The sequence below is a fragment of the Pseudorasbora parva genome, chromosome 5, assembly GCF_024679245.1.
Source record: "Pseudorasbora parva isolate DD20220531a chromosome 5, ASM2467924v1, whole genome shotgun sequence".
Classification (NCBI taxonomy): Eukaryota; Metazoa; Chordata; class Actinopteri; order Cypriniformes; family Gobionidae; genus Pseudorasbora; species Pseudorasbora parva.
Window position 1 is genome coordinate 36,394,714 of NC_090176.1, and position 27,975 is coordinate 36,422,688.

General features: G+C 37.1%; 1 protein-coding gene across 1 annotated transcript in view; it reads right to left on the reverse strand.

Moving 5' to 3' along the window:
- Nucleotides 1-24,073, reverse strand: part of mao (monoamine oxidase) — a 46,498-nt gene extending 22,425 nt beyond the window's left edge. Inside the window, exons 1-2 of the mRNA XM_067444110.1 lie at nt 23,944-24,073; nt 818-912 (exon numbers count right to left, since the gene is read on the reverse strand). Coding sequence (XP_067300211.1) covers nt 818-912; nt 23,944-24,040 — 192 coding nt within the window. The 5' untranslated portion in view covers nt 24,041-24,073. The remainder of the gene's footprint in view (nt 1-817; nt 913-23,943) is intronic.
- Nucleotides 24,074-27,975: the final 3,902 nt, after the last annotated feature.

Genomic DNA, 27,975 nt, shown 5'->3' on the forward strand with positions numbered 1-27,975 from the left:
AGAATATGCATGCAAAGACAGCAGATTCCCTTCCATGCCTAGGCAGCGTCCTACTAGACTCCGTAATTGAAGTTTGGATATACAGACTGTGTATGGATAGAAAATTGTTATATTAGCACAGGACTTGAAAACAGGACATGTCCTGGGAAAAAAACAGAAATAATTTTGCCCCTATTTTACCTATATAGAGCTGTTAGCAATTGAATGAATCCAACATTAACTAAAATCCATTTTTGCACTGTAGAAATGGCACAGAAGTTGCCTCTGAAGTGACATGTAGATGTATTTACAGACTGTTGAATGCAGCTTAGAGGTGGCATTAATGCACGTATACATAAATCATTTTTTAAAAATACACTTTTGAATTTTGTGACCTAAAAATGAAATGATTTTTCTAAAACATCACAGTAAATGTGTGGAGCGAGTTTTGTTTGTTTTTTACAATGCAGGAAAAACTAAAAGAAATGCTTTATGTGCTGCACAAAATCGGGGGAGGAGGCAAAAAACGACCTGTCCTGACCGGTTTATGCTTACGCCGTTTATGACCGTACTCCGATAAAAGAAAACGGTTTACCGTGTTTACATGACCATGTTCGTTGTCGGATTATTAGGCATAATCGGCTAAAGAACATGCATGCAAACACATTCAATGTTAGCTTGCACATACGATTTTAATTTAAGAAAATATAACATATCGCACAGCCCTAGTTGTAACTATCATCAACAGACCAATGTTCCTACCACACCCGTAAAAGCAGAACGTGTGTACTGCAATTATGTCATTTAATTTGTTTCAGAATTCAGATGAGTATCTAACCTGTACAGTGAAGGTTCTTCCACCAACACGGTTCCTGGCTTCCAGGAGGACAGGATTCAGGCCGCTATCAACCAACAGCTTGGCCGCACTCAGACCTGTCAATTGTGGGTAGAAATGCAGAGTTAAAGATTTAAGTGGACATATGCATCAATATTTACTATACTCTCCTTGAGAAAACTTATTTTTAGTGAGGAGACAACAGGAAATGATGAGGAAAGGCAAAGGAATCTGAACTTGTGTCACCAGCATGATCACAGCTCAGCACTTTGGCTAACCGCTAAGCCACAAAAACTTTGGGAAAACTTTAGAGTACATCTGAGATTCTGGAAGCCTGTGGTCTTAGTTGAAAATAACTATTTCCAAATGGTTCCGGTCCTTGCAATATTAAAGGTTGTTCTGGTCTTGAAAACATAGTTCGTTTCTAAATGCTTTGTCACTGGTTTTATACTGTATGTGATATTATGAATAGCGACGATACAGCACTGGGCCTATAGTGTAAATGACATCATCAACTGGCCTGAAACTCCCTCACAAACTCAGGCCATATTATTGAAGCCTTTGAGTCATGGGTAAATGAGAAAAAAAATCTTCACAGGATCTAAAATATCCCTCGGGGAAAAAACATTAGTATAAAACAGTTATATTATCTTTGCATCTTACTTGTAATCCCTGGATTCCTGTTTAAACCCCTGGGGCTGTGTAGTGATTATGGTGTCAGAGCAATAAAGTCACAACTGGAAGCCAAAAGTGAAGAAAAAAAAGTTTCCTGTCTCCACACACGCACGCACGCACGCACACGCACAAGCACATCCTCTCCTGACAGAGGAAGTAAAACTGATCCTGTGAATTTCTGTTGATGTAGTTTTTATCATGTTAGAAACAGAAACTAGGACATTTGCCACTCAGCTAAAAGTGGCTTATGTGGACATTATTTTTCAAAATGTATATTGTTTAACCATTAATAATAACAAAAAATGTAATTGGATATTCAGTTTTTGTTTATAAAACCTACATGTAATATAAGAATTACACAATAAATAAATACACAAACAGAAATATTCACCTATTTTTAAAATGCTGTGTGTACAGCCAGAATCATGTGACCATGCAGCAGAGGAAATCTGAGGTAAAAGCATGACCTTGAAAGCTTATATAATACTACAAACTGCCTTTGATAAGCAGAGAAAGTGGCCAACAAACATCCAGAAAAAAGAAAAAAAACAGTTTAACCAAACAACCGGGCCAAACCTCTGAAACACTCTCCATGATTTGGTTTCTGTGGCCAGTGATCCATGACATACACTGCTGCTAACATTCAGCAACAGCACAGATACAAAACAAACTGCAGAGGCATACAAAACCTGGCCACAGCTGTGATGCCTGATATCTGACAGGTTTGAAATTATTGTTTTACTAAATTAATGTTTTGGTTGAGCCCCAGAGCTAGAAAGAAATCGGATATAAACCACTAAGGCTTTGTTCACACTAACACAAAATGCAATTTGGTTTTTTAAATCTGATATTTAGAGTTCTAAAACAGAAATCTGATCTGTTTGTTCAGACAGCGTATTCAATATTACGCATATACATCGGTTGCTATAGAAAAGCGTCAGCACACTGTCAAGAGTCTCATGCAACAACAGAGAGGATGTCAGTGTGAAAGAAGAGGATGAAAAACATGAATGCTCATGTCATCCCATTTAACATGACATCCCACCATGATGCTGAGCTCACAGGGTGAACATTTTACACATTCATGCACGTAGGGTGTTCAAAAACATGGATTTACTAAACACGGCAAATTATCATGTGGCTGCAATTTATTAAAAACACTGATGGGAGCGGATATTTCTGACTAAGCACAAATTAAATTATGTCAAGTAGAAAATCATGAAAACATGTTTTCATTACATTGCATGATACACCAATCAGGCATAACATATGACAGGTGAAGTGAATAACACTGATTAGCTCTTCATCATGGCACCAGTTAGTGGGTGGAATATATTAGACAGGAAGTGAACATTTTGTCCTCAAAGTTAATGTGTTAGAAGCAGGAAAAATGGGCAAGCGTAAGGATTTGAGCGAGTTTGACAAGGGCTAAATTGTGATGACTAGACGATCACAGGTCAGAGCATCTCCAAAACTGCAGCTCTTGTGGGGTGTTCCCGGTCTGCAGTGGTCAGTATCTATAAAACGTGGTCCAAGGAAGGAACAGTGGTGAACCGGCGACACGATCATGGGCGTCCAAGGCTCACTAAAGCACGAATTCCCCAGTTTTCAATCCAAGCGAGCATTTGTGGGATATGCTGAACAAACCAGTCAGATTCATGATTTTGGGAGCAAAAGGGGGACCAACACAATATTAAGAATTGATCAAAATGTATTACAAAAAATGAGAGGCCTATGAGAGGAAAATTTGAGATAAATGTGTCTGTTCTGGACAATATAAACTTTGCATGATGTAATATTTATCCAATATAAGGTGTGTGTGTGTGTGTGTGTGTGTGTGTGTGTGTGTGTGTGTGTGTGTGTGTGTGTGTGTGTGTGTGTGTGTGTGTGTGTGTGTGTGTGAGAGTGTGTGTGCGTGTGCGTGTGCGTGTGGAGGGAGGTTTGTGTGTGCGTGTGTGTGTGTGTGTGTGTGTGTGTGTGTGTGTGTGTGTGTGTGTGTGTGTGTGTGTTTGGTGGTCGGGAGGGAGAGAAGATGCATTTCCAGCATTCAGACAAAAAGATCTGCGGTTTGGATCAGGTTTTTGTAGTATTTGGCCTTTGTACAGCACTGTGGTCAACTTTTGTTGTATTAGTATGTGCTTTATAAATAAATTGAACATGGAACATTTAAATATCAGATTGTAATATGGTTTTGTGTTATTGTGTTGAGTCTGTGCTAAGTCTACAAAAAAACAAAAAAACAAATTGAATACAGAAAAAAATGCTGCCCATCTGAAAAAAGTGGAGACACGAAACGACAAATGAGCTCACAGACAGATACGCTGCAGTGAGACCTAATTATTTAACCAGGTGGCATGAGGAGGAGGTATACAAGTCTCATCCCAAAGATATGGAGGATGGAATTGTGCCAAGAACCAATTCAACAAAACCTCATATTTCACACGTGTCTGCAATTACCGGCCTCCCTGATTCTATTATATCAAGGACAGTGCAAACAAAGTCATGCATACTCATAAACACAAAAATCTGAAAGCTTTGTGATGTTTATAAAATATTATATGATCCATATGTGGTGTTTATTTCTGTTTGTAACTGCTTCGCTGAACTGAAAATATTCTTTTAACATAAATAGCTCTCGTGAGAGAAAGAAGGCTGGCTCACAAGCATAGATTTTCTTCTTTCAAAGACATAAAATGTTCAGGAAAAGATGGAAAACACTTGAAGTTGGCAGAAACACAATAGTAGCTGTGGTCTTTGTCATTCGAGTGCAGTGCTGAGGGACCACACTGACTGAACTCTGCTACTGCGTGCCAAGTAAACACACACAAGTGAATACAAAAATGAAGCTCACAGTTTGCTAAAAACAACATGTTTAGAACCCTAAACCCTAACTCTAACTTAACCCTAAATACTGGAGACATTAAAGTGTTATTTCAAAACCATTTTAGAAAAAGAACTCAGGCCGAGTGGAATAACAAACTTGTAGCCAATCAGCAGCTAAGGGGCGTTTCTACTATTGATGGTGAGAAGATCGCTCGCTCTCGCTCTGTGCACATCATTATTCAAAACACACGAGTCACACGTGATGGACATTAGCTGAGAACTAGCCTAATATATGCTGCTTTTGCTTCACTATCCTCGTGTGTCATGTTCGCTTGTTAGTCCATTTGCGATCGTATTGTGGCGGCTCACTTCAGCGATGATAAAGACCCGTTCATTTCCACACCGAATGGAGCGTCTAAATCGCCTCACTGTGTGCTTCAAGCATCAGCTCACAAAATGTGTCTGACAAGTAAGATACTATACTCCTAATATACGTTTGTTTCCTCTTTCCATGATCTATATAACCCTAATCCGGTCATAATTGTAATATATCGTTAGCTGAACTGTCGTGCTTGTGTTCTATCGAGTTGTTCATGAGAACGGTTTGTGTTTTTTTGATCGCTATAACTTTTGTCATAATTGTAATATGTTCGTTAGTTGGACTGTCGTGCTTGTGTTCTATTGAGTTGTTCATGAGAACAGTTTGTGTTTTGTGATCGCTATAACTCTAATCTGGTCATAATTGTAATATGTTCGTTAGTTGGACTGTCTTGCTCGTGTACTATCGAGTTGTTCATGAGAACGGTTTGTGTTTTTGTGATGGGAGGGGTGACTTTTTCATTGAATATTCGACCTGGATTAGTTACACAGAGATTCTGCCACAGTCGTTGCCTGGGTTACGTATGTGTGGGCGGAGCTATCAAAATAGGGGAGAGAGCATTTTTGGGGGTACACTCTCAGGAAAAAAGGTACATTGCTGTCACTGGGGCGGTACCCTAAGGTACAAAACCAAAAAGGTATTAATATGTACCATTTAGGGGTTAGTAAGGTACAAAGATGTACCGTTTCACTTTTGTACCTTAGGGTACCGCGCCAGTGACAGCACTGTACCTTTTTTTCTGAGAGTGTAGGGGCGTGTTTGTTTTGGTGATTTGAAATACCAACAACGGTTACCAGATAGCACTTAAGGGTTAGTTCAGAATTATTTGATTAATTCTGTTATTAATTACTCACCCTTATGCCGTTCCAGACCTGTAAGACCTCCGTTCATCTTCGGAACACAAATGAAGATATTTTGTTGAAATCCGATGGCCTTCCTTGACACCAATGTCATTTCCTCTCTCAAGACCCATAAAAGGCACTAAAGACATTGTTAAAAAGCTATCTCACTACAGTGATTCTACAATAATTCTATGAAGCGATGAGAATAGCCAACAACTAAATAACTACTTGTATAGTGATGGCCGATTTCAAAACGCTGCTTCCTGAAGCTTCAGAGCTTAATGAATCAGCGTATAGATTCATGATTCGTATCACGTATCACTCCTGAAATCATGTGACACTGGTGATCTAAACGGCTGATTCGTTGTGCTGATAATGGTTCCAAGCTTCGCGAAACGGTGTTTTGAAATCGGCCCATATAAGTCGTTTAGTTTTTTTTTTTTTTTGCACACAAAAACTATTCTCGTCGCATCATAAAATGATTGTAGAACCACTGTAGAGAGATGGGCTTTGTAATAACGTATTTAGTGCCTTTATGGGTCTTGAGAGAGGAAATTACATTGTGACCAATGGAGGCCTTTCTAAGGCCTTTGGATTTCTTTGGATTTCAACAAAAATATTTTCATTTGTGTTCTGAAAATGAACAGAGGTCTTACAGGTGTCTTACAAGTAATAAATGACAGAATTTTCATTTTTGTGTGAACTAACACTTTAACAGTAAAAACAAACTTTGGGATATGACCACATAGTGTGGTCAAGCTCAAGAAAGTTTTGTGTTTGACTGAATTGTAGCCTTTCACACAATGCACATTCTTGTGTTGTAATGGTCTATGTGCACATGCATATGGTTACATGATTTTTGGTCATGTTTTTCTCTCAGTGGGGACTCACATCTGTGCAAATGCATCAGTCATGATGTCTCAGAGTTGGACATCCTGCCAGTTTATATATTGATTCAAGTACTTTCTGCATTCTAGTCCTCCACCCTTATTTTTCAAGCCCAACTTCCAGCTTTCACTTCATCACATCTTCTGTTTATTGTTTAAACAACTTTAACAAAATCGCTTGAATCAAATGCACTCTGCAAACTTCTTAAATAACACAAATCAATCGTTTTTCCAGTCTTCATGAACACCATCGCATTTTATGATCAAGTATGATAGAAAAATTACAGGATAACATGAAGGTGAGTAAATGATAGAAGAATTATCAAGCTGCACTTACTCCTTCCAAACAGAAATATAAACCAAAAGAACCAATTTTGGTCAAAAATACAGTGGGAATACAGACACTTAACTTAGAGCGGTCAATCTTGTTAAAATTCGCCTAGCCAAATAAGCTTAAAAGATCATCCCATCAATCATGACAATGCTACTGAAACACAGTCTGTGAAATAAGCCAAGAACAAAATACCTAGGACTAGGTATACATTGCCAAATAATACAGTAATGACATAAATCACATACAATAGCAGCCAAAAGTGATGTCCGGAAGAGGTATTTGTTTTAACTGACCCTACAATTTTGATAAAACAATCAAAATATGAGGAAAATATTTATTATTTTTAAATTATTTTAAATATAAGAGAACAAAAACAATACATTTGGATAAAGTTTTTATCTGAAATATTGTGGCAAAAAAGGGCAGACTACAGATACAGGTTTTGTTTTACTACATAGAAAAACAAAAAAGCTCACAAAAACTCAGATATTTGACTACAACATAATCAGTTATCCATATCTCATTGTTCTCTCTTGTTTTTGCATGTGTTCACAATTTCTTTGTATGACCTGGCCAAAAATGTATTTGACATGTTTCAGTGTGTTTTTACAAACAAAACAATTGACTCCAAGCACAACTACGCACTAAGCTTACAAACTCTTTAACAAATTTTTATAACATCAAAATAAAGGGTTAAGATGTCTGTAACCAGACTGTACCTATGTTATTATAAATATACATCCTGTCTCTATAAAAATGCATATGTTTAGCAAAACCAATTCAGTTTAAATATTAAACAAAGACTTGAGTTCAACTTTAAAGCATGCAACAGAATAACATTCACCACAGAATGGGAGAAATAAACCCAATGGGATTGTCTAACCACTGAGGAAAAGGTCAAACTTTCTTTGAAGAGAATTCTGGGAGATCAAAGAGCTAGTCTCTGACTGGAAAGGTCTGTAAGCTACGCTGGTTTTCTTCTATTCTTGGCTTTTCCACCCAATTCATTTCCCATTTTGTTTCTTCATCCTAAGATGTTGCATCTAAACTAAACAATATGATGTCAAAATTAAATTAGATTGGAATTTATACATTTGAATAAAAACAAATACAATATAAATAACTTCATTTAAACAACGTGTTCTGTGGATCTGGGAAAATAACACACTCTGGTAGAAGAAATATATATTCTAATGGTGATATTTTACAAGCTGTGCTTAATTTTTGTGCCATAATTCAGGATCTAGGGAACAACATGCAGCTTTGGTCTAAAAACTTCCTCTGACCTGGTTCAATATTAAACCTAGCTTGTTATGATAAAACAACATATTTAGGATTCACTCCCTTCGCTGGCACCAGTTCATCGGGCCATTTACTGGGAAACAAGAGTCTGACGGTGGATGGGGTTTCCATGGCAACAGTACATATAATGATGCAGTCGCCTGGCAAAGGTAAATCTACACCAATTACCTTTCTGTATTCAGTAGGAACAAGAATCTGCTCTGTACTCTTGCTCTAAATGACATGACATAACAAGGTTAGGTTTTTCAATAAGACAACAAACTAAAGGTTAAAACAATAAATCACACAACATTTCAGTTTATAGGCCTTATCTGGATCTTATGCAGAACATCAATTTGTTCTGATAATCTTCACATATTGCATAATTATGAGCCATCCATACTTAAACGGGAACTTCTGTGCTGGGAAGATGAATCTGTATTTAAACTGGGTCATTAATATAGTAGAAATGTGAAATTAGTTTTGAATTTGGTGCTTTCTAGACTGAGATAAGACAGAAAATGTATTTTTGTCTTATGGGGATGAAAGACAACAATTCCCAGAATGCTTCACTGCCCTACGAGGCCACGTCCAAAGCCACCGCTACTGAACCACTGTGGCCGGATCACTTTCGCCAGCATGTTCTTTTTCACAAAATCAGTTCAGTTAGAGAACAGACACTACAATTAAAGGGTTAGTTCACCAAAAATGAAAATTATTTAATCAATTACTCGTCGTTGGACACCCGTAAGACCTTCGTTGATCTTTAGAACACAAATGAAGATATTTTTGTTGAAAGCTGATGGCTGAGAAAGGCTTCAGATAGGCCTCTATTGGCATTCAGTACATTCCCACTCACAAGACCCATAAAGGCACTAAAAACATCGATACAAAGTCCATCTCACTACAGTGGCTGTACAGTAATGTTACAATGCAACAAAAATAGTTATTGTGCGGAAAAAAAATCTAAATAATGACTTTATCCGCCAAGTTATTGTCTTCCGTGTAGGTCTCGGACGTGAACTCACGTGATAGTGGCGCTCCTCTTCGCTTCCGGGTCATGTATTGAACGGCGGATCTGCGTCATATTCTCACGCATGCGTCGAGTTCACGTGAATAACTTGGTGGATTAAGTCATTATTTTGATTTTGATTTTTGTGTAGCTATTTTCGGCGCATTGTAACATTATAGTACAGCAACTGTAGTGAGATGATCTTTGAATCGATGTGTTTAGTGCCTTTATTGATCTTGTGAGTGGGTCAGTGGAAATGTACTGAATGCCAATAGAGGCCTATCTGAAGCCTTGTGTTCTGAAGATGAACGAAGGTCTTACAGGTGTCCAACGTCATGAGGGTGAGTAATTAATTAAATAATTTTCATTTTTAGTTGAACTAACCCTTTAAATACTGAACACGTCTGTTCAATATAATGTGATTTACCCACTGAGGGAGTGTCGCAGCACTAACACTGCAGGAGTCAGATAACATTCATTGTGATGAAGGAGCTGAATGAGCTCTCGTGATGAGAGCTGAGGTAAACGCGTCCGCACTCGCAGCATATATTCACAGCGCATGTTCAGTCTGGCGCGTTTTTCAGGGGGTCTTTCAAATATACTCCAGAGTTTCTACTGATAAAAAGCCATATGCTAATCGCTGAAGTAACCCTTTAACTAAAATAAGCACTGAAACTTATCTTAAGAAATGTTTAATTATAAAATTTGAATCCATATTTAAATCTACAGCCAAATCTGTAACTTAAGTGCATGCATGCAGGCAACATTCATGGGCAATGCAAACAAGTAATATGAACATATAAAATATTTACATTATTTTCATAAAATTTGGCAAGAATATTGTTCTGTAACTGTAGAAACACTTTTTCTCTGCATCAAGATGTCTTTTTTCAAAATAGGCCGGGGTTAGTTTCAAAACTCGGTTTGAAAGGTCAGGCCTAGAACCATATCAGATTAAAAAACGTGCTGTGCATTAATACCACCAATTTATTGTGCATTAATCTAAACCTAATTGCTTTGTTTGCACTCTAACCATCCCTGATTAAGCCTGATAATACAGACTAAGAAGAATCACATTTAAGAGGCTATGTCTGACAGCTATAGTGGTAATTGCACAATCACATTATCACAACACATTAACACTTACCAATCCGTAAATTGGAAGTGACACGGGCCACCTCTAAGTCTGGGGTTCATCCTTCAAGGAATTTCTCCAATAAAATGCTAATGTCAGCTTCAGCAAGCAGCTCATTCATCAGTTATTCCACGAGACAAAAGCAGCCAGTACTTTGAGAGGATTTTGTTGACTAAAAAATTGGACCAATATAACAATTCTAACTAATAAATATAAATATATTTATAAATTCTACCCAGATAATTATGTTCATGATATGCCAATGACAATATATATTCAATTTCAAAACTGTACTACTTTGTCTAATTAAATTCAAGCTAAAATAAATTGTTTTAAATGCTACAAGTGAATTTAAGCATCTCAACAATTTAGTGCCCTATTTTAACAATCTATGTGCATGATCTGAAGTGCATGGTGCAGGTGTAGTTATGGCATGTTCAAATCCACTTTTACTAGTTTAATGACAGAAAAATGGTCAGCATACCAGGCGCATGGTCTAAAAGAGTTGAACCTAGTCTCTTAATGAGTCATGGGTATGTTCTGGGCGTAATGTTGACTGGGTAAACCCAGCCTGATCTGCCGGCGATTTGATTTCACCCTGCAACTCTGTACATACATTTCTACTGCTTCTGTTACAATTTTGCAGGAACCAATCCCAGACTGGCTTATCCACCTGGCGCATTATTGGCAGGTTTAACGCGATGACGGATAGAGAAGCGATGGGTCGTTGCCCGTTGATCACGCCTCTTGTGGTCTGACTGGTTAAAGGACTATCCAATTGAATAGAGAAGTATTTGAATTGTGCTCGTTATCACAACTTTTGTGCAGTAGAAAATACAGAGCACACTCCCCAGACCAATGTACAATCTTAAATTGAGCTTGGTCTGGTGATAGCCAGACAAGGTGTAATGTGCAATAAACCAATCAGAGTCTCATTTCCCATTCCCTTTAAAAGCCAGTTGCGCTTACAATTTAATGTAATATAGGCTGATAACCGATACTGCACTGCTGTATTGTGCATGTGCATCCCTGATTAAAGGCATTAAATACAAAAATGTACAACTACATGACTGGCCCTACACAAATAGTTTCACAGCATTCCAGAGGTACTAGAAAATACCATACACTGCATAAAACATGTTTTAATCAGTATTTTTGTCATTGTCCAGTACAAATCTAAATAACCAAAAAATGGGAGAATTTTTGTTTTGTTGTTGTTGCACTATAATAACCAAATTATTTGAAAGAAGCCTCCAATAAATAAGCTGTAAGATGCTTAGGCCTATGACCTACAAACATAGCAATCCATTTTTCTGTCTTCATTAAAGTCCCACTGAACCAGAAGTAGCATGTGAGTTTTCTTCAGTGCTGTGACGTATTTCCAACTGAAACGGCATATTGAATAGAGGGCAGGCTCCTCCTCTTCATCCGGCGCACATAGCAGACTAATGGATGGAAGGGAGAGGTTAAAGGTCCCGTTCTTTGCGTGTTTTCGAAGCTTTGATTATGTTTACAGTGTGCAATATAACATGAGTTCATGTTTCGCGTGTAAAAAAACACAGTATTTTTCACACAATTTACTTATCTGTGCAGCGCTGTTTCCTCTGTCCTAAAAACGGCCTGATGATTTCCTTGTTCTATGAAGTCCCTCCTTCAGAAACACGTAAGGAGTTCTGATTGGGTCAGCGCTTCCCGTGTTGTGATTGGACAGCAGCTTAGCACACTTTGCCAGGAAAGGTCCCGCCTCTTACCATAATGGGGAGATGCAAGCGCTGAATGCGCGCTCTTCTCCACGTGGGAGAGCAACAAGACCACGCCCCCTATTTTGCGTGTTCTTGTGGGCGGAGGGTTAGTCAACAAACGGTTCTAGTGATGTCATTACATCCCTGCACTTCCTGCTGTAGTCCAAACCGGCCGTTCGCTGTAGGCTTTGAAAGGGAACTTCTGTTAAATAAAATATCTCGCTTGGCATTGAACTTTGAGCTTTATAATTTTACAGGTATTATTTATGCTCTAACAGCAACATTACACACTGACTAAAGTTTGAAAGATGGAATAGCGAAGAATGGGACCTTTATGCATTTTCAAACCTAAGTCGTCAAACTGCCGTCATCTGAGAAAGAACACCGTTTCAAGTTGATTTTCAGATTTTGATTAAAGATTACCGCAACATTTTTATTCCTGTGTATTAACTTGCACTATTTACCATAAGACCTTTAATATGCGCTAACAAAGAAAATAAGGTTGGTTTTGATTTCATGAGGACTTTAAAGCATGTTCAGTCCCTTTATCTACACTTTAAATATGCACCAAGACAATCCAATGGTTTTCCTAAATTTAATGTAGCAAAGAATCACTTGAAAAAAACATCTATGTGACAGCAAGGGCAGTTCATGATGTTTCATGCCCTTCTGGAAGCAACTGCTTTTTCCACTATGCAGCAACATTGACGTTTGGATGCATTATTGAAAAGCAATTAGAGAGATCAGTGAAATAGCATGTTCTCCTGCCAACGCCAAGGACAGTTGTTCGTCTAAGAGAGGAACAGAGCAGTATTATCTTAAGTTGCATAACAAAGCCAGTCAAGCTGGAGTCAGGCTCTGCATGGCTCAGTGGGGAAAAAAAGGTTTGTTTACACAAGCTAAGAGGACACGGCAAAAGAGCATCTTATTTCCCTAGAAGTCTAAAAGCATTATGTAGACATATTTTTCCAAGTTCAGATGTTTGTTTTACAACTATGAAAGCACTGTTTATTCTAAATGCATCAAAATGTGCTTAGCTCTAAAAATCCATGTTTGGAATTGTGTTTACATTGATCTTCAGAGATCCACAGCTGCATTTATTACTGGAATAAACATTGTTTTCTTTATTTTGAAGGGGTGTCGATTTATGTACGACAAAGCAACCAGAAGTCTTTTATTGACTAGGAGAGCTTGTCAATTTAATGAACACGACTGACTGCAAACAGTCATTGGGGAGACAACATTTTAACTTTATGAAATTGCAGCAGTATAAAAATGTCAGTTTATTTTACAGCTAATTCTGTGCAAGATTTCAAATGAGCTAAAATGAGCTGAATCTTGTTAAACTTATAAAAAGCAATGTAAAAACATTTGTCAACTTATTGATCATATTTTTTTCACAGTCTAATAACTTAAAACAATTAATTTCTATTTAAATATATTTTGAAATGTGATGGCAAAGCTGAATTTTCCATTACTCCAGTATTTATTGTGAAATGATCCTTCAGAAATCATTTTAATTCTGATTTGGTTCTCAATAAATATTTCTTATATTATCAATGTGGAAAACAGTTGAGCTGCTTATTTTTGCTGAAACTGTATTAAATTTATTTCACACTTTGATGAATAGAACGTTAAAAATGGATTTCAAATACAAACAATTTGTAACATTATAAATGTCTTTACTGTCACTTTAGATCAATTGAAGGGATAGTTCACCAAAAAATGTAAATGTTATGTTTATTTGCTTACTCCCAGTGCAACCAAAATGTAGGTGTGTTTGTTTCTTCAGTAGAACACAAATGACGTTTTTAACTCCAACCGTTGCCATATAATGCATGTCAATGAGATGTTTTTCTATGAGAGCCACTATGAGATTAAAAAACACATAGACATTCATATTAAACCCTGCTGCTCGTGACGACACATTGATGTCTTAAAACACGAAATGATCAGTTTCTACGAGTAACCAAACAGTATTTATATAATTTTCTACCTCAAATACAACACTATGTACATCAGCCGTCCCCACACCATCACTGCCTGGAAGTGAGGTCAAATTACTCAATATGGCGTAGAGATACGAGCAAGACATCACTTGTAGCCGTTTGTATCCCATTGAGATATGCCGTATCTTGTACATTTGGCCTCACTTCCAGGCAGGTGGCACGGTCGCAGCGTTTGTACATATAGTGTTGTATCTGAGGTAAAAAATGATCAATGTGTCGTCACTAGCCGCTGTGTTTAATATGGATTCGTTTGTCTATGTATTTTTTACGCTCATAGTGGCTCTCATAGAAATACACCCCATTGCAGGCATTATACGAGCAATGGTTGGAATTAAAAATCTTAATTTGTGTTCTACTGAAGAAACAAAGACAGCTACATATTGGATGCCCTGGGGGTAAATTTTCATTTTTGGGTGAACTATCCCTTTAAATCACTTCATGAATTCTAGTGTACATCTTTGCAAAGCCATTTTTACACACTTGAACAGACCATCCAGTTTGTATATGGATAGAGTCAATAAGTATAAAATACAACATAAAAGTGGCCTATTCTGACACACTAGACAACTGACCTATGAATCAACATGTTTTCTGTATTTTCTGGCAGACTTCCAAAGTAGCAATGCTTCCGAAATTCTTTAACAAGAACAGGGCACTCACCAGGAAGCGTTGGTGTCAACAGCCTCCGCAATTAGATGTGGAATTCCTGCCTTTCACTCGTACACCCCATGAGAGCTGCTGCTGAGACCTACTAGAGTTCTGAGCAAAACAACTCCCTAATGCTTTTGTTATTTAAAACCCTTCTCAGTCTGTTCAATCGTCTAACTGTTTCTGACAGATATTTGTTGTTGAGCACATAAAGGTGAAGTAATTATGTGAGAATACTTTCTACTTTCTCAGCTTGATGTGAACATTCAAGTCATTGACTATCAGAAAGTCATTTGTAGGAGGATTTCTCAGAGGAATGTAAACATGGGTGCTCTGTGGTGCTATCGAAGCATTACTCTGTTTATTTGAACATTTCGACCATTCCATCACATTAAAACGGGCTCAACCATTAGCTACCAGTTTCTCTGTAGCTGGCCAAGACGGCTATTTGAGCAAAGTAAACAAGTTAATAATAGATATATCTGATCATGCTCTATAACGCAGTCGCTATTTACATCTCATACCATCTATAAAGTCTTGCGTTATGAAAGTAATGATTGACACATTTGTATTACATTCCAAAGAGCTCTGTTATCAGCCTCACCATGGAAAATTAAGCCATATCCGTAGAGGCTGGGTCGTAGCTGGGTCGTAGCGGCAAAGAATGGAATGGTTAAACAATGAGAAAAAAGATTTTTGTTACAGACTTATTAAAGGCCCCGTTCCTCGCGATTCCATCTTTCAAACTTTAGTTAGTGTGAAAAGTTGCTGTTGGAGCATAAGTAATACCTGTAAAATTATAAAGCTCAAAGTTCAATGCAAAGCGAGATATTTTATTTAACAGAAGTTCCCTTTCAACGCCTACAGCGAACGGCCGGTTTGGACTACACCCCTGCACTTCCTTGCATGAATGACGTCACTAGAACCGTTTGTTGACTAACCCTCCGCCCACAAGAACACGCAAAATAGGGGGCGTGGTCTTGTTGCTCTCCCACGTGGAGAAGAGCGCGCATTCAACGCTTGCATCTCCCCGTTATGGTAAAAGGTGGGACCTTTCCGGGCAAAGTGCGCTAAGCTGCTGTCCAATTACAACACGGGAAGTGCTGGCCCAATCAGAACTCGTTACGTGTTTCTGAAGGAGGGACTTCATAGAACAAGGAAATCACCAGGCCTTTTTTAGGACAGAGGAAACAGCGCTGCACAGATAAGTCAATTGTGTGAAAAATACTGTTTTTTTACACGCGAAACATGAACTCATGTTATATTGCACACTGTAAACATAATCAAAGCTTCGAAAACATGCAAAGAATGGGACCTTCAATACTTCAAACTATGCAACTTGATGAAGAGAGGTGTTGTCTGGTGCTATTATCTTGTCTAAGCAGCTGGACTTGCGATTTTAATTTTAAAATGGCAGTCAAATCCTAATAAACTTAAAAGACCCGACGTAAAAGAGACATGTGGTCTTTTGTTTAGAGTAAGGAATAATTTACCGAACAACATCCTATCAACCAGAACACCTTACCAACCAAATGGTAACATCAACCATTTAAAACACCCTGGTATCATAAAAGCAACTTACATTTTTTTAACAAATATAGCTTATTATCCATCCTGATATTACGCGATCCGAATCATGAATCGAAACACTGATTCATAAAGTTCAAATCTTTGTTTTGAAATCGGCCCATCACTATATAAGCCGTTATTTCGGCTTGTTTTTCGCACAAAAACTATTCTCATCGCTTCATAAAATTATTGTAGAATCACTGTAGTGAGATGGGCTTTGTAACAACGTCTTTAGCGCCTTTTATGGGTCTTGAGAGAGGAAATGACATTGGTGTCAATGAAGGCTTGTCTGAGCCATCGGATTTCAACAAAAATATCTTAATTTGTGTTCCAAAGATGAACGGAGGTCTTACGAGTGTCGAAGTGTCGAGTGTCTTTCCGCTACAGGGCATGACACACTTCAACTTTTATGGCACAATATTTACTTTTTCACCACTAGAGGTCGCCTATTCAAAACAAAGGTGTAATGTGATGTGGCTGATATTCGAGAGCGGAATCTTAGGAGATCTTCACCTCACAGCCGGTGGAAAACTCGGGCATAAATCATGCTCATGGATGAGATTATTAACGTTACTGTAGTATGAAGTAGAGCATTGTGCTGTGGAAGCTGAACGTGGTCGCTGAATCAACTGCTAATGTGAGACAAGCGCAACACGCAACTCGACAGCAGCGGAGCTTTTATTATGCCAAAGTCGCTGCTTCTGCTTCCGGTCAAGCGTGAATGGTCAATGGTCAATGGTCAATGTGAAAGGTCACAGCCCATGTTTAAAATAGCGAGCCCGATCTCACAAAAATCCATATTAATAGTACGAGTGTGCAATCTCGTGGAATGTATATGCCAAAATGGGTTTTGCCGTGCATATGGTATGCGGTTTTTCGCGTGCGTATACGCACTTTATGGCGTACGTACAACGCCCCCCCCCCCCACTACCACCACCCCCAACCTACCTAAGATACCATAAAGTGCATATAATATTAACACGAAAAACTGCATAGCATATGCACGCCAAAACCCATTTTGCCGTATACATTCCATGAGACTGCATTCTTGTAAACATCTGAGATAATGTAAGTACAAAAGTCAACAAAATAATAACACTGTTCTAGTGTTTTTTGATATTTTAATCCGTAAATTTTACATATTGTGCCTTTAAATGATATATAAGGTATACATGTAAACTGTATTTACAACAGTGACAATTTACAGTTTTTAACATGAAACAATAAGGTCACATGAGTATAGGTGTCATTTGCATTGTTTAGCTGAAAGGCTTCAGCTGTCTCTCCTCTATATCAAACACAGCCCCTGCGGCACTCAACAACAGACACAAAAACACATTTGTCATCACATGTTCTAGGATCCTGGGGAGCATATAAATGAGTTGTCAGTTTTGTTTACCACTTCTGCCAAAGTGCTGTCTCCCCAAGCACCTCCAGTGGCATTGCAAATAGTAATTACATTTACAAGGAGGGCTTGGGTTGTTATTAAAAGCTCCCTGAAGCAACCCATTTTGAGCTTTGGTTAGAATAAGAAACACTGATTTCCTTTAAAGGCCAACAGGTGAAAAACATCTACATAGTCAACAACTGTAAAAACATATTTCCTCTTTCCGTGTGTCAAATTCACTCAGTCCTGGATCCTCCCTCTTAAAAAAAGCTGGGCTGTTTCAACCCAATCGTGAACATTTTTAAACTAATAGTTGTGTTTTGTCCATATTTGGCCCAAACATGGGTTGAAATAACCCAGCATGTCTTACATAAACTGCAATGAAAAAAAGTGCAATACTAGAAAAATCAGATCATCATATCATGAAACATAACATATGCCGTTGCAGGAATTACGCTGCAACTTTGACCAGAGCTTGAATGTGTAACTAACCTCAAACTACAATGACGTGCAAAATCGCACGCATGCACGAAAGATAAACATTTTATAGACTCAAAAGTGCAGTCTGTTTAGCATTGACTGCTAGAAACTTGGCAGGAAATCAAAGTTCTGATGTTGATAAAAGGTTTATATAGTATTGGATTAGGTGATACTGGGTCCACGTGCATCATGTGTGGCCTTGTTACATAATAGTGACTGATTACATTCATTAGCTTTTGTTAGACAGTTTACAATGATCAGTTGCCTATCCACGTTGACGTAAGAGTGGGTCAATTTACAGTTTAAATGTGCGAGGCTTTCAGTTCTTTCAGCTGTACAAAAACAGTGTTTTATATTGCAAACTGGTGTTTGTTATAATATTTTTTACATTTATAATTATAATTATGAACAATGGTTTGTGGAACAAATAGTTATATTGTTTACTGCACTTGTTATTCTTCTAGTTTTATCCAAAAAAAAGCTTATTTCCATGTTGGTTGTGAGTTACTAAACTGTGATCAACTTTGCAAACAGAAATATCCAGATTTAAAAATATAGACTAAAACATCTGACTTGATTCTGTAGTGCTCTTGCACATCATACAAAATAAATGGACAAAACCAAGAAATAATGTTACCAGCAGTTTATAAGGAGGACATTTTGACCCTGTTTCCAAGAATACTGTTCTTGCACAAGTAATATTTCATATGCACTCCCTCTGAGCTGGGTTTAATTTGTCATGTCTATATATTATATTGCATATTCACTATGGGAATAAGTCAGTTTACACGACAGGAATGGAATTTCCTGTTAGGTTATAACTGTAAGGATATTATGCTATGCTTTCACACTACTCTATAAAAAATGGGTCACACAACACATGCTAGGACAGAGAGAAAAAAAATAGAATACTTACAGCGTACCATTTTCTAATCAATTCTGCATCTTATCATAGTGCAATATATTAATAAATCTCTCTACAATCGCTGTAAAATAAACTTTCCATGGAAGAGTGCGTTAAAACATTGAGATCTCCACTAGGGCCAATGCACAATCTTCTTCTTACTATGTTAGACAGGTTTATGCTTTTCACTGAATAAACATTCTTCAAAGCAATGATTCACACTTCCAATTTTGTGAGGGTTAATTAAGGGTTTACAGTTTTCAATTTTTTTTTTCAAATTTTTTTTTTTGCACTGCACTGCTTTGAATTGCATGTATATTATGTAGGTATATTTTATGAGGCAATAAGAGCTGCATGCATAATAATTAAGAAATAATAAAATATAAAATAATTTTTAAATTGAGTAGAATACAATGCCATGGATACTGGGATAGGCTTCAGAGGTCAGATAAGGAAATAAGAGAGAGAGAGATACAATGTCATACAAGACTACCGAATAACAGTGTGTAACAAAATAAACTTGTGTTAATATTTTCAAGTCATCATCATTATTTTCAAATAAATATTTGGACATGAAATATTGATTTGCTTTCAAGTATACAGTTAAAATTATTCTCACACATGGACGAGTAAACAGTTATACAAAATTGCCGGTCATTATTCAGAAATATTTGATGAATATTATAATATATCAGCGATTGGCCAATCAGAATCAAGTATTCCAGAGAGCTGGATCGATAGCACAGTGTTTCCCAACCTTTTTTCAGTCATGGCACCCTTTGAAAATTTTCTAAATTGTGTGGCACTCCCTCGCATACGTTTACGCTTAGAGGTGTAAAGGTACAGATTGCTCATGGTTCGGTTTGTATAATGGTTTTAGGTTCACAGTTTCAGTACAGTTCAGTATTTGCTATGTTCAGGGAAAAAATGACTTCTGTCAAATGAAAATAAAGAAAATAAGAACAAATAACTTAAATACAAGCAGCAACACAAATAAATACTATCAAGCAAAGATACTAATAAAATTAAAGCTGCAAGCAGCATTTAGCGGGGTTCAAGCCTTTAAGGCCTTTTAAGCACATAGGCATTAAAGTCATTAAGTTTTATTTAGCAAGATTTTAAACACTAAAATGATAGATGGAAAAGTCCATTTACAGTCAATATAGGCAATTTAACATAGGAAATGCATGGTTTTTATAGCTTTTTAACAGTTATAGTGCCACCTATAGTCCAATCTCTTTAAAACTTTGCATGCTTCATCAGCATGTTATGCCACATATACCCAACAATTTTCATGAATTTTTGAGCTTCCCTTTTGAGTTAGCGCCAACTAGTGGCCGATTTCTTTCAAAATTCTTACAGACCTCTAGGACCATGAGTCAAACATGCCCACCGAGTTTCGTTCCGATCGACCTCTGTTAACCCCATCTAATAGGTGCTCAAACTTCATTGGCCGATGGCGGCCATGTTTTTTTAGATACGGCAATGTCCTCATAGAAATACATGGTACCTTGGACCAAGACACTGCATACCAATTTTCAGGTCAATCGGACTAGCGGTCGTGTGGTTATAGCTATTTACATGTTTTTTTCACATTATAGCGCCACCAAGTGGCCAATCGTCGCAATATTTTTATCGTGACCAAAAAATGAGCCCATACACATGTTTACCAAGTTTGGTGAAGATAGCTCATTTCCTTCTTGAGTTATAGCCTTTTTAGTAAAATAGGCTCCGCCCTGAGCGTCCATTTTGAATCCCCTTATCTTCCGTGAATCGAAATTTCAACTTTTTTTCAATGAATATTGATATTCAGACTACAGGCACTGGTTTGGTTCCGATCGGTCAAAAAACCAGGGACTAGTTCGCAAAAGTAGTTTTTCGACAAAATTCAAAATGGCGGAAAATTTTTCCAGACGGAAATAAAATCGGAGATATACGTTTTGTTCGCCATGGTCTCAGCTTTCCAATGATATAAGGCACTTGAGTGTGGACTAAACGGTTTAGGAGTTATGAGCCATTTTGCGCTTTTGGTTGCTGTAGCGCCACCTATTGGCCAATCGGGGTCATACCTTCTGAGGGTCTTCCCAGAGTGAGGACTACCATCTGACAGAGTTTCAACGCTCCAGCCCTTACGGTTTTGGCTGCACGATGCGTTTTACCGGAGAATAATAATAATAAAAACCAATACAATTACAATAGGGTTTCAGCACTTCGTGCTTGAACCCCTAATAATGATTTTCAGGTTTTTCAGGTAGGTCTAACATTAATTTTTAGGTACATAAATTGAATAAAGTAATCTGCCAATGTAACTGTTTAAATTAAAGATTAATCCTTATTAAACTAACAAAAGCTATTCAATCAAGAGCAGTGAGTGATGTCTCGATGTTTTGTTTGACATTACACAGACAGCAGTAAAGGCTACTGCCCCTTTAAGACCTAATGCACGGCTATGCGTTGTCTTTCTTAACTGTATAAATTTCTCTTAAGGCATATACAGACAATGGGCCCTATTTTAACGATCTGAAACACAAGTGTCAAAGCGCCAAGCGGAAGTAACTTTGTGGGCGGGTCTCGGCGCTTTTGCTATTTTCCCAGCGGGATACGGCGCCCGGCGCAAATCTAAAATGGGTTGGTCTGAAGTAGCTTCATTATTCATAGGTGTCGTTTGGGCGTAACGGGAATAAACCAATCAGAGCGGAATGTTGGCCCTTTAAAAGCAGGTGCGCAAGTTCCATTATGGATTGCTATTATTATGGCGTATTTACCAGGCGCACGTTCTTGTAAGAGCAGCCCTTACGAAACAAAAATATATTGCAGTATATTAGAAACTTTCATGCAATACATTAGGCAATATATTCACATATATGGGAATTAATTTTTATATTTTTCAATATATTGCAATATATTGAAAGCGGCAATCATTTGTATATTTTGCAATATATTACATGAATATATAATATATTTTATAATACGATCAATATATTATTCCATATATGTACAATATATTAAAATATATTTCAAGTAATATATTGGTAAATATATTTTCCTTTCGTAAGGGAGTGAAAGACAGAGAAGTTGTGTTGTATGGGGATGGGAGAAACCCACCCAAAATAGCGTCGGTTAAACAGTTTTTTCAGTTTTTCAGTCGATTTTTTTTCCTGGTTCTTGACGGACAAACCAATTTGTCAGATGTCCTTATATACATATATGTCTTGCCACTATTGTGCAAACAGGCCTGATCCTTAATTACTACAATAAGCCTGAATGATTTGTAAGGTAGATTTATGCCTATTTTTTTCACATCTTCGTGGCACACCACAATGTGTTAATATTTTTTTTAGTGTAACAATTTATGGTTTGCAAAAATAACTGTTGCCCCTTATGAAAGGAAAATATATTTACCAATATATTACTTCAAAATATATTATAATATATTGTAAATACATTGAATAATATATTGATGGTATTATACATATTATATATTCCTGTAATATATTGCAAAATATACAAATGATAGTCGCTTTCATATATTGCAATATATTGGTGAATATAAATATTAAATCCCATATATGTGAATATATTGCCTAATGTATTACATTATATTTTCCAATATACTGCAATATATTTTTGTTTCGTTATGGGGCATCTGTGTAGATTTCATGAGCAAAGTGTATGCGCGTTGTGCACGCTATACATTATGGTCAAGCATGCGCCCTAAAAATAGCATAATGAACAACGCGCAACGCGCCACTGACTTTAGACCAGGTTTTTTCTGGTCAGTGTCGCAACTGTTTAATGGAACAGCAAAATAGCACCAGGGATTGTTTGCGCCGGAACACGCCTCCTTTTTTGCTCCACATGCGTCGGCGTACAAAGTCAATTGCGCTGGGTGCAAGATAGGGCCCTATGTCTGCTTGGATACTCATCAAGACGGACATGTTTACATACTTTTTGAGTTTGTCCGTTCAAGCGCAAGACTACAAAGAGAACTAAATAATTGCGCGATTTGAGACGTGCGCGCGCCTTCGAATGAGCGCACAGAGACAGATCAGCGAGTCCTCATTCACATCTTCTAGCACTACAAGTCACCCGTATTCATATTCGAAGATACGGCAGCATTCACATGCCTTGAACAAAGTTTACTAGAGAGACCGCTTTGCCAACATTTTTCTTATATTATTATCGCTGTTGTATCACTGATGAGCCAGCACGTGTATCCATCGACAGAAACATAAAGCTCTATTTTCAAGTTACAACCCAAGTTGTTTCAACTTTTTATATTAAAGATGTGTTATCAGATGTGGGAAATACTGGGGGTGAACACAAAACATCGAACACCGGGTGTCTAATGTTATGTGGTTTGGCATAAATTATTATAAAAAATTGAATAATAATACAAATTATGGTATATTTGTAGGCCTACTTTTCAAAGATCCATCTGTCATATTGCACGACCTAAATAAACCTGCGGAAGTTTAAAATAATATAGACTTGCCCTTACACATGTAGCCTATATTTTAAACTAAAACCTTGATGTAGAGTATAAAAAAAGTTAATTGGCATGTTTTATTGTACAATTGTAGTTGCTATAATTATATACATATATACACTGTTTGCATGCCACTTAACTGTATCTGCCTCTGGCGTTATGAATATGAAATAATCATGTCACGGAAGTGAAAGAGCAAGCTCAGGTGACATCGGGAACAAATTCACTTTAAGTCTGCAGAACTAACACCGTCCTTTCGACGAACCATCAGAGTCCTATTTAAAACGTAAATATGGATTATGATTATTTAAACGCAGCGATAATATAGGGTTGTTATAAGGCGTCTAAGCTTCTTAGGAAATGGAATAGTCGTTCAGCACGGGTCAGTCGCGCGCCTTCTATTACTAACGATGATCATAAATCTGCATTACTATCATCACCCTCTATTCTTCATTCATACAAAGTTTCTTTAAGAGCGCGTTAATTGCAAGGAGATCATAAGAAGTTGTATGTGCTATTCTGATGACACTAACCTGAGATGCCTCCGCCAATCACGATCACGTCGTATGTGTTCGCAGTCATGGTGCTGTTCGTCTCACTGGCGCTCAGAGCAGAAGAGCCGCTCCGCATCTGTGTTCAAAGCATTTGGAGCCCCGCCCCCGCCTCCTATCAATGGGAATGACAGATTTAGAAGAGCACTGGGGTAAATGCAGCGAAGCTCATGCCATTTAATGAGTGAGAAGGACACCTAAAATCCCTAAAATCAGAGTGAAATTATGAATATCGCTGATGTAGAAACACCTAAACCTAAACCTAAGCCTAAACTTTATATAAACTGTGCACTCAAAATCTAGTTGATTGGAATGAGCAACAAAGATGATAGACCTGAGAGCAAACAGAGGACATAATTTGACATTTTCGCAGTACAACATTATTGTGCAAATAAATATTTATAAAATATCACTGTCAATCCCTGTAAATATACAGTATTGAACACGTCACCATTTTTCTCAGTAAATATATTTCTAATTGTGCTATGGACATGACGTGCTATGGAAAGCCAAGACAATCAGTAATTAGAAAGCAATCCTGCTTCTTGTCAATGCAAATTAATATTAGCTGGTTCGGGCCCAACTGATGGCCTATAAAAAGGTGTCTCATTTCCAAGGTGTCACACAAGAAACCTTCATGATGGGTAACTGCAGAAAGCTCTCTCAAGACCGGCACAACCTTATTGTTGCAAAGCATACTGATGGCATTGGATACGGAAGGATTTCAAAACATCTGAATGTTCCAGTGAGCACTGTTATGGCCATAATCTGTAAGTGGAAATAACATAATTTCACCATAAACCAGGTGCTCCTCGCAAGATTTTGACAGAGGAGTGAAAGCAGTGTTGTCCAAGAGCCACGGAGTACTTGTGGACAGCCTCAGTAAGACCTGGAATCAGCAGGTAAGTAATGCACTCAATCGCCATGGCCTGTATGCACGCTCACCACGCAAGACTCCACTGCTGAAGAAAAGACATGTTGAAGCTTGTTTAAAGTTTGCTGCACAACATTTGGACAAGCCTGTGAAATACTGGGAGAATATAGTCTGGTCAGAGACCAAAATTGAACTCTTTTGATGCCATAATAGACATCATGTTTGGAGGAGAAATGGCACTGCACATCACCCCAAAAACACCATGAAGTTTGGAGGTGGGAACATCATGGTGTGGGGCTGTTTTTCAGCATACGGTACTGGCACAATTCATATAATTGAAGGAAGGATGAATAGAAAAATGTACAGAGACATTCTTAATAAAAATCTGCTGCCATAGGATGATGAAGATGAAATGAGGGTAGACAAGGAAGGATCCCAAGCACACAGCCAAGGAAACTCTCAATTGCTTTCAGAGAAAGAAAGTAAAGTTGCTAGAATTGCCCAGCCAATCAACTGACTTGAATCCAATTGAAAATCTATGGTAATAACTAAATATCAGAGTTCATAGAAGAAGCCCACAGAACCTTTAATATTTTTTTGTGGAAGAATGGACCAAAATCACACCTCAACAATGCATGCAACTCGTTTCTCCATACAAAAGGCGTCTTGAAGCTGTCATTACCAACAAAGGCTTTTGTACTAAGTATTAAATACGTTTCAGTAAGCGTGTTCAATACTTTTTCCCTCTGTCATTTAAAATTATGAAACATAACTTAATTTATGGCCATACTTTAAGTAAATGTGATTAGAGATATTACTCAAAAAGCAAAATGATATTTGATGCAACATTGTGTTTTAGTTTGATGTATTTGCATGTGTAGATTGCATGGGCTGTTGCAATCATCTGGTGAAAATGTTATGTCAGTAGCACCTTTAGAAATATATTATCTGAGAAAAATGGTGACGTGTTCAATACTTATTTTACCCGCTGTATGAATATTTGATTCAATTGCAGTAAAATGTATAAATGTATTGTATATATATATATATATATATATATATATATATATATATATATATATATATATATATATATATATATATATATATATATATATAATATTAATATACGGTAAATAATATAATTATATTATATATATATATATATATATATATATATATATATATATATATATATATATATATATATATATATATATATATATATATATATATATATTATATTAAATATATATATAATATGTATAATTATATTAAAGCAATAAGCCCTGTGAAGCCATGGTTAAAGGGATAGCTCACCTCAAAAATGAAAATTCTGTCATCATTTACTCACCCTCAAGTTGTTCCAAACCTGTAGGAATTTCTTGTACCGCTGAGCACAAACAAATATTTTTTTTAAAAGAAGAATATGGATAACCAAACAGTTGATAGTTCAACTGACTTCCATAGTAGGATACAGAATACTATAGAAGTAAATGGGGACCATCAATTGTTTGGTTACATTCTTTTTGTGTGTGTGTTTTCAAGACAAGGCAATGCAAGTGTATTTATATTTCATATACACATTTCATACACAGTGGCAATTCAAAGTGCAAGTTTAATAGTAAAAACGCAAACCTGACTTTCCATTTTTCTTCCACTCCAGATTCAAGTTATATTTATTTTATTATTTGCTACTATGTACTATTTGTCAGGTAACTGTTTTAATCAGAATCCTTGCAGTTAAATCTTTTCGGAACAAATAAGGCTATACATCTATCCGTCGGAGCAGAGCTAAACGGATCTTCCTCGCATCAGAGGGATTTTGGGTAAAAAATATTTGTCAGGCAACTGTGCGTTTAAACATTACCCTTCTGTCCAGCAGAAGAAAGAAAAACAGGTTTGGAACAACTTGAGTGTGAGTAAATGATGACTGAATTTTCATTTTAGAGTTAAATAACCCATTTAGAACCGCAAAGGGCATTGTTAGGCAGGACATGCAGCGAAGCGCCTAACACCCCTGTTCAAAATTCACTGTGTAAACCTCAGCTTAACGGGGCTTATTGCTTTTTCTTTCTTTTTTAATGTCACCACAATACGTTAAGAGCAAAACATATGTATTAATGGACAATTAATGGAAAAACATTCAATGTCATCCTTTCACTAGAAAAATAGTCCCTGCTAGTGACTGCATGTTCTTTGGTGCAATGAAATTAAAAATGAAAGGTGAATGATGCAACATAACACCAGCAGGGTCACTCATACTTCATTACATAAATAATAACGGGAAGGAAATCAAGGCTGTGTAGACCATAGATATGTATAAGATGCCACATTGGAATGCTCTACAGTCCAGACACATCTTGGAAAATCTTGGAACAGTCAACATGTTGTCACTCACAGTAAGAGTCAATAATGTCACACCAGATTTAAATTCCTGAACAAATTGGGTAACCTTTAACAGGTGTGAATGTGTTGGTTTATGTTTTTTTACTAACTCAATATTACAGGTTTTTACTATGGTCTGTTTTTAATGATGTGTTAGCTGATGCCTTTCTTTTTATTGTATTGTATTAGGTTAGCAAAATAAGATGCATAAAATACATCTACCGCATCTTACTGCGGTTGCAGATACTCCAAATGTTCACGGACTGGCTTTGACCATTCCAATATGGTTTACAAAATGTGGCCCATAGAAACAGCCACCAATAAAGCATCTATGTATGTGTATACATTTATATAGTATTACATCTCTTCAGTGGTTTGTACTATTATTTAATGTATTTTAGGGCTGTTCTGTCATGAACTGTGAAAAATTATAAGTGATTGGCACACTTTGCGAAGTATTGCCAGCCACCCTGTGACCGTCATATAAACACTCTGCAAATGGATTCTGCTTTGGACTCAGCGTCCTCATTACAGCGATATACAAACTTTATACATTAAAAACACTGTAAGCCTATCCCTCACATACAGGGGTGTAGATGGTGGTTAGGCCAACCTCGGTGACAAAGCACCAGCCCCAACTGAAAAAATTAAAAAGCCTATGGAAAATTCCTATAGAGGTTTGGTCAATTGTAAGTTTGGATAAAAGTATCTGCTAAATGAATAAATGCAAATGTGGTCAAGGGAACCAAGGA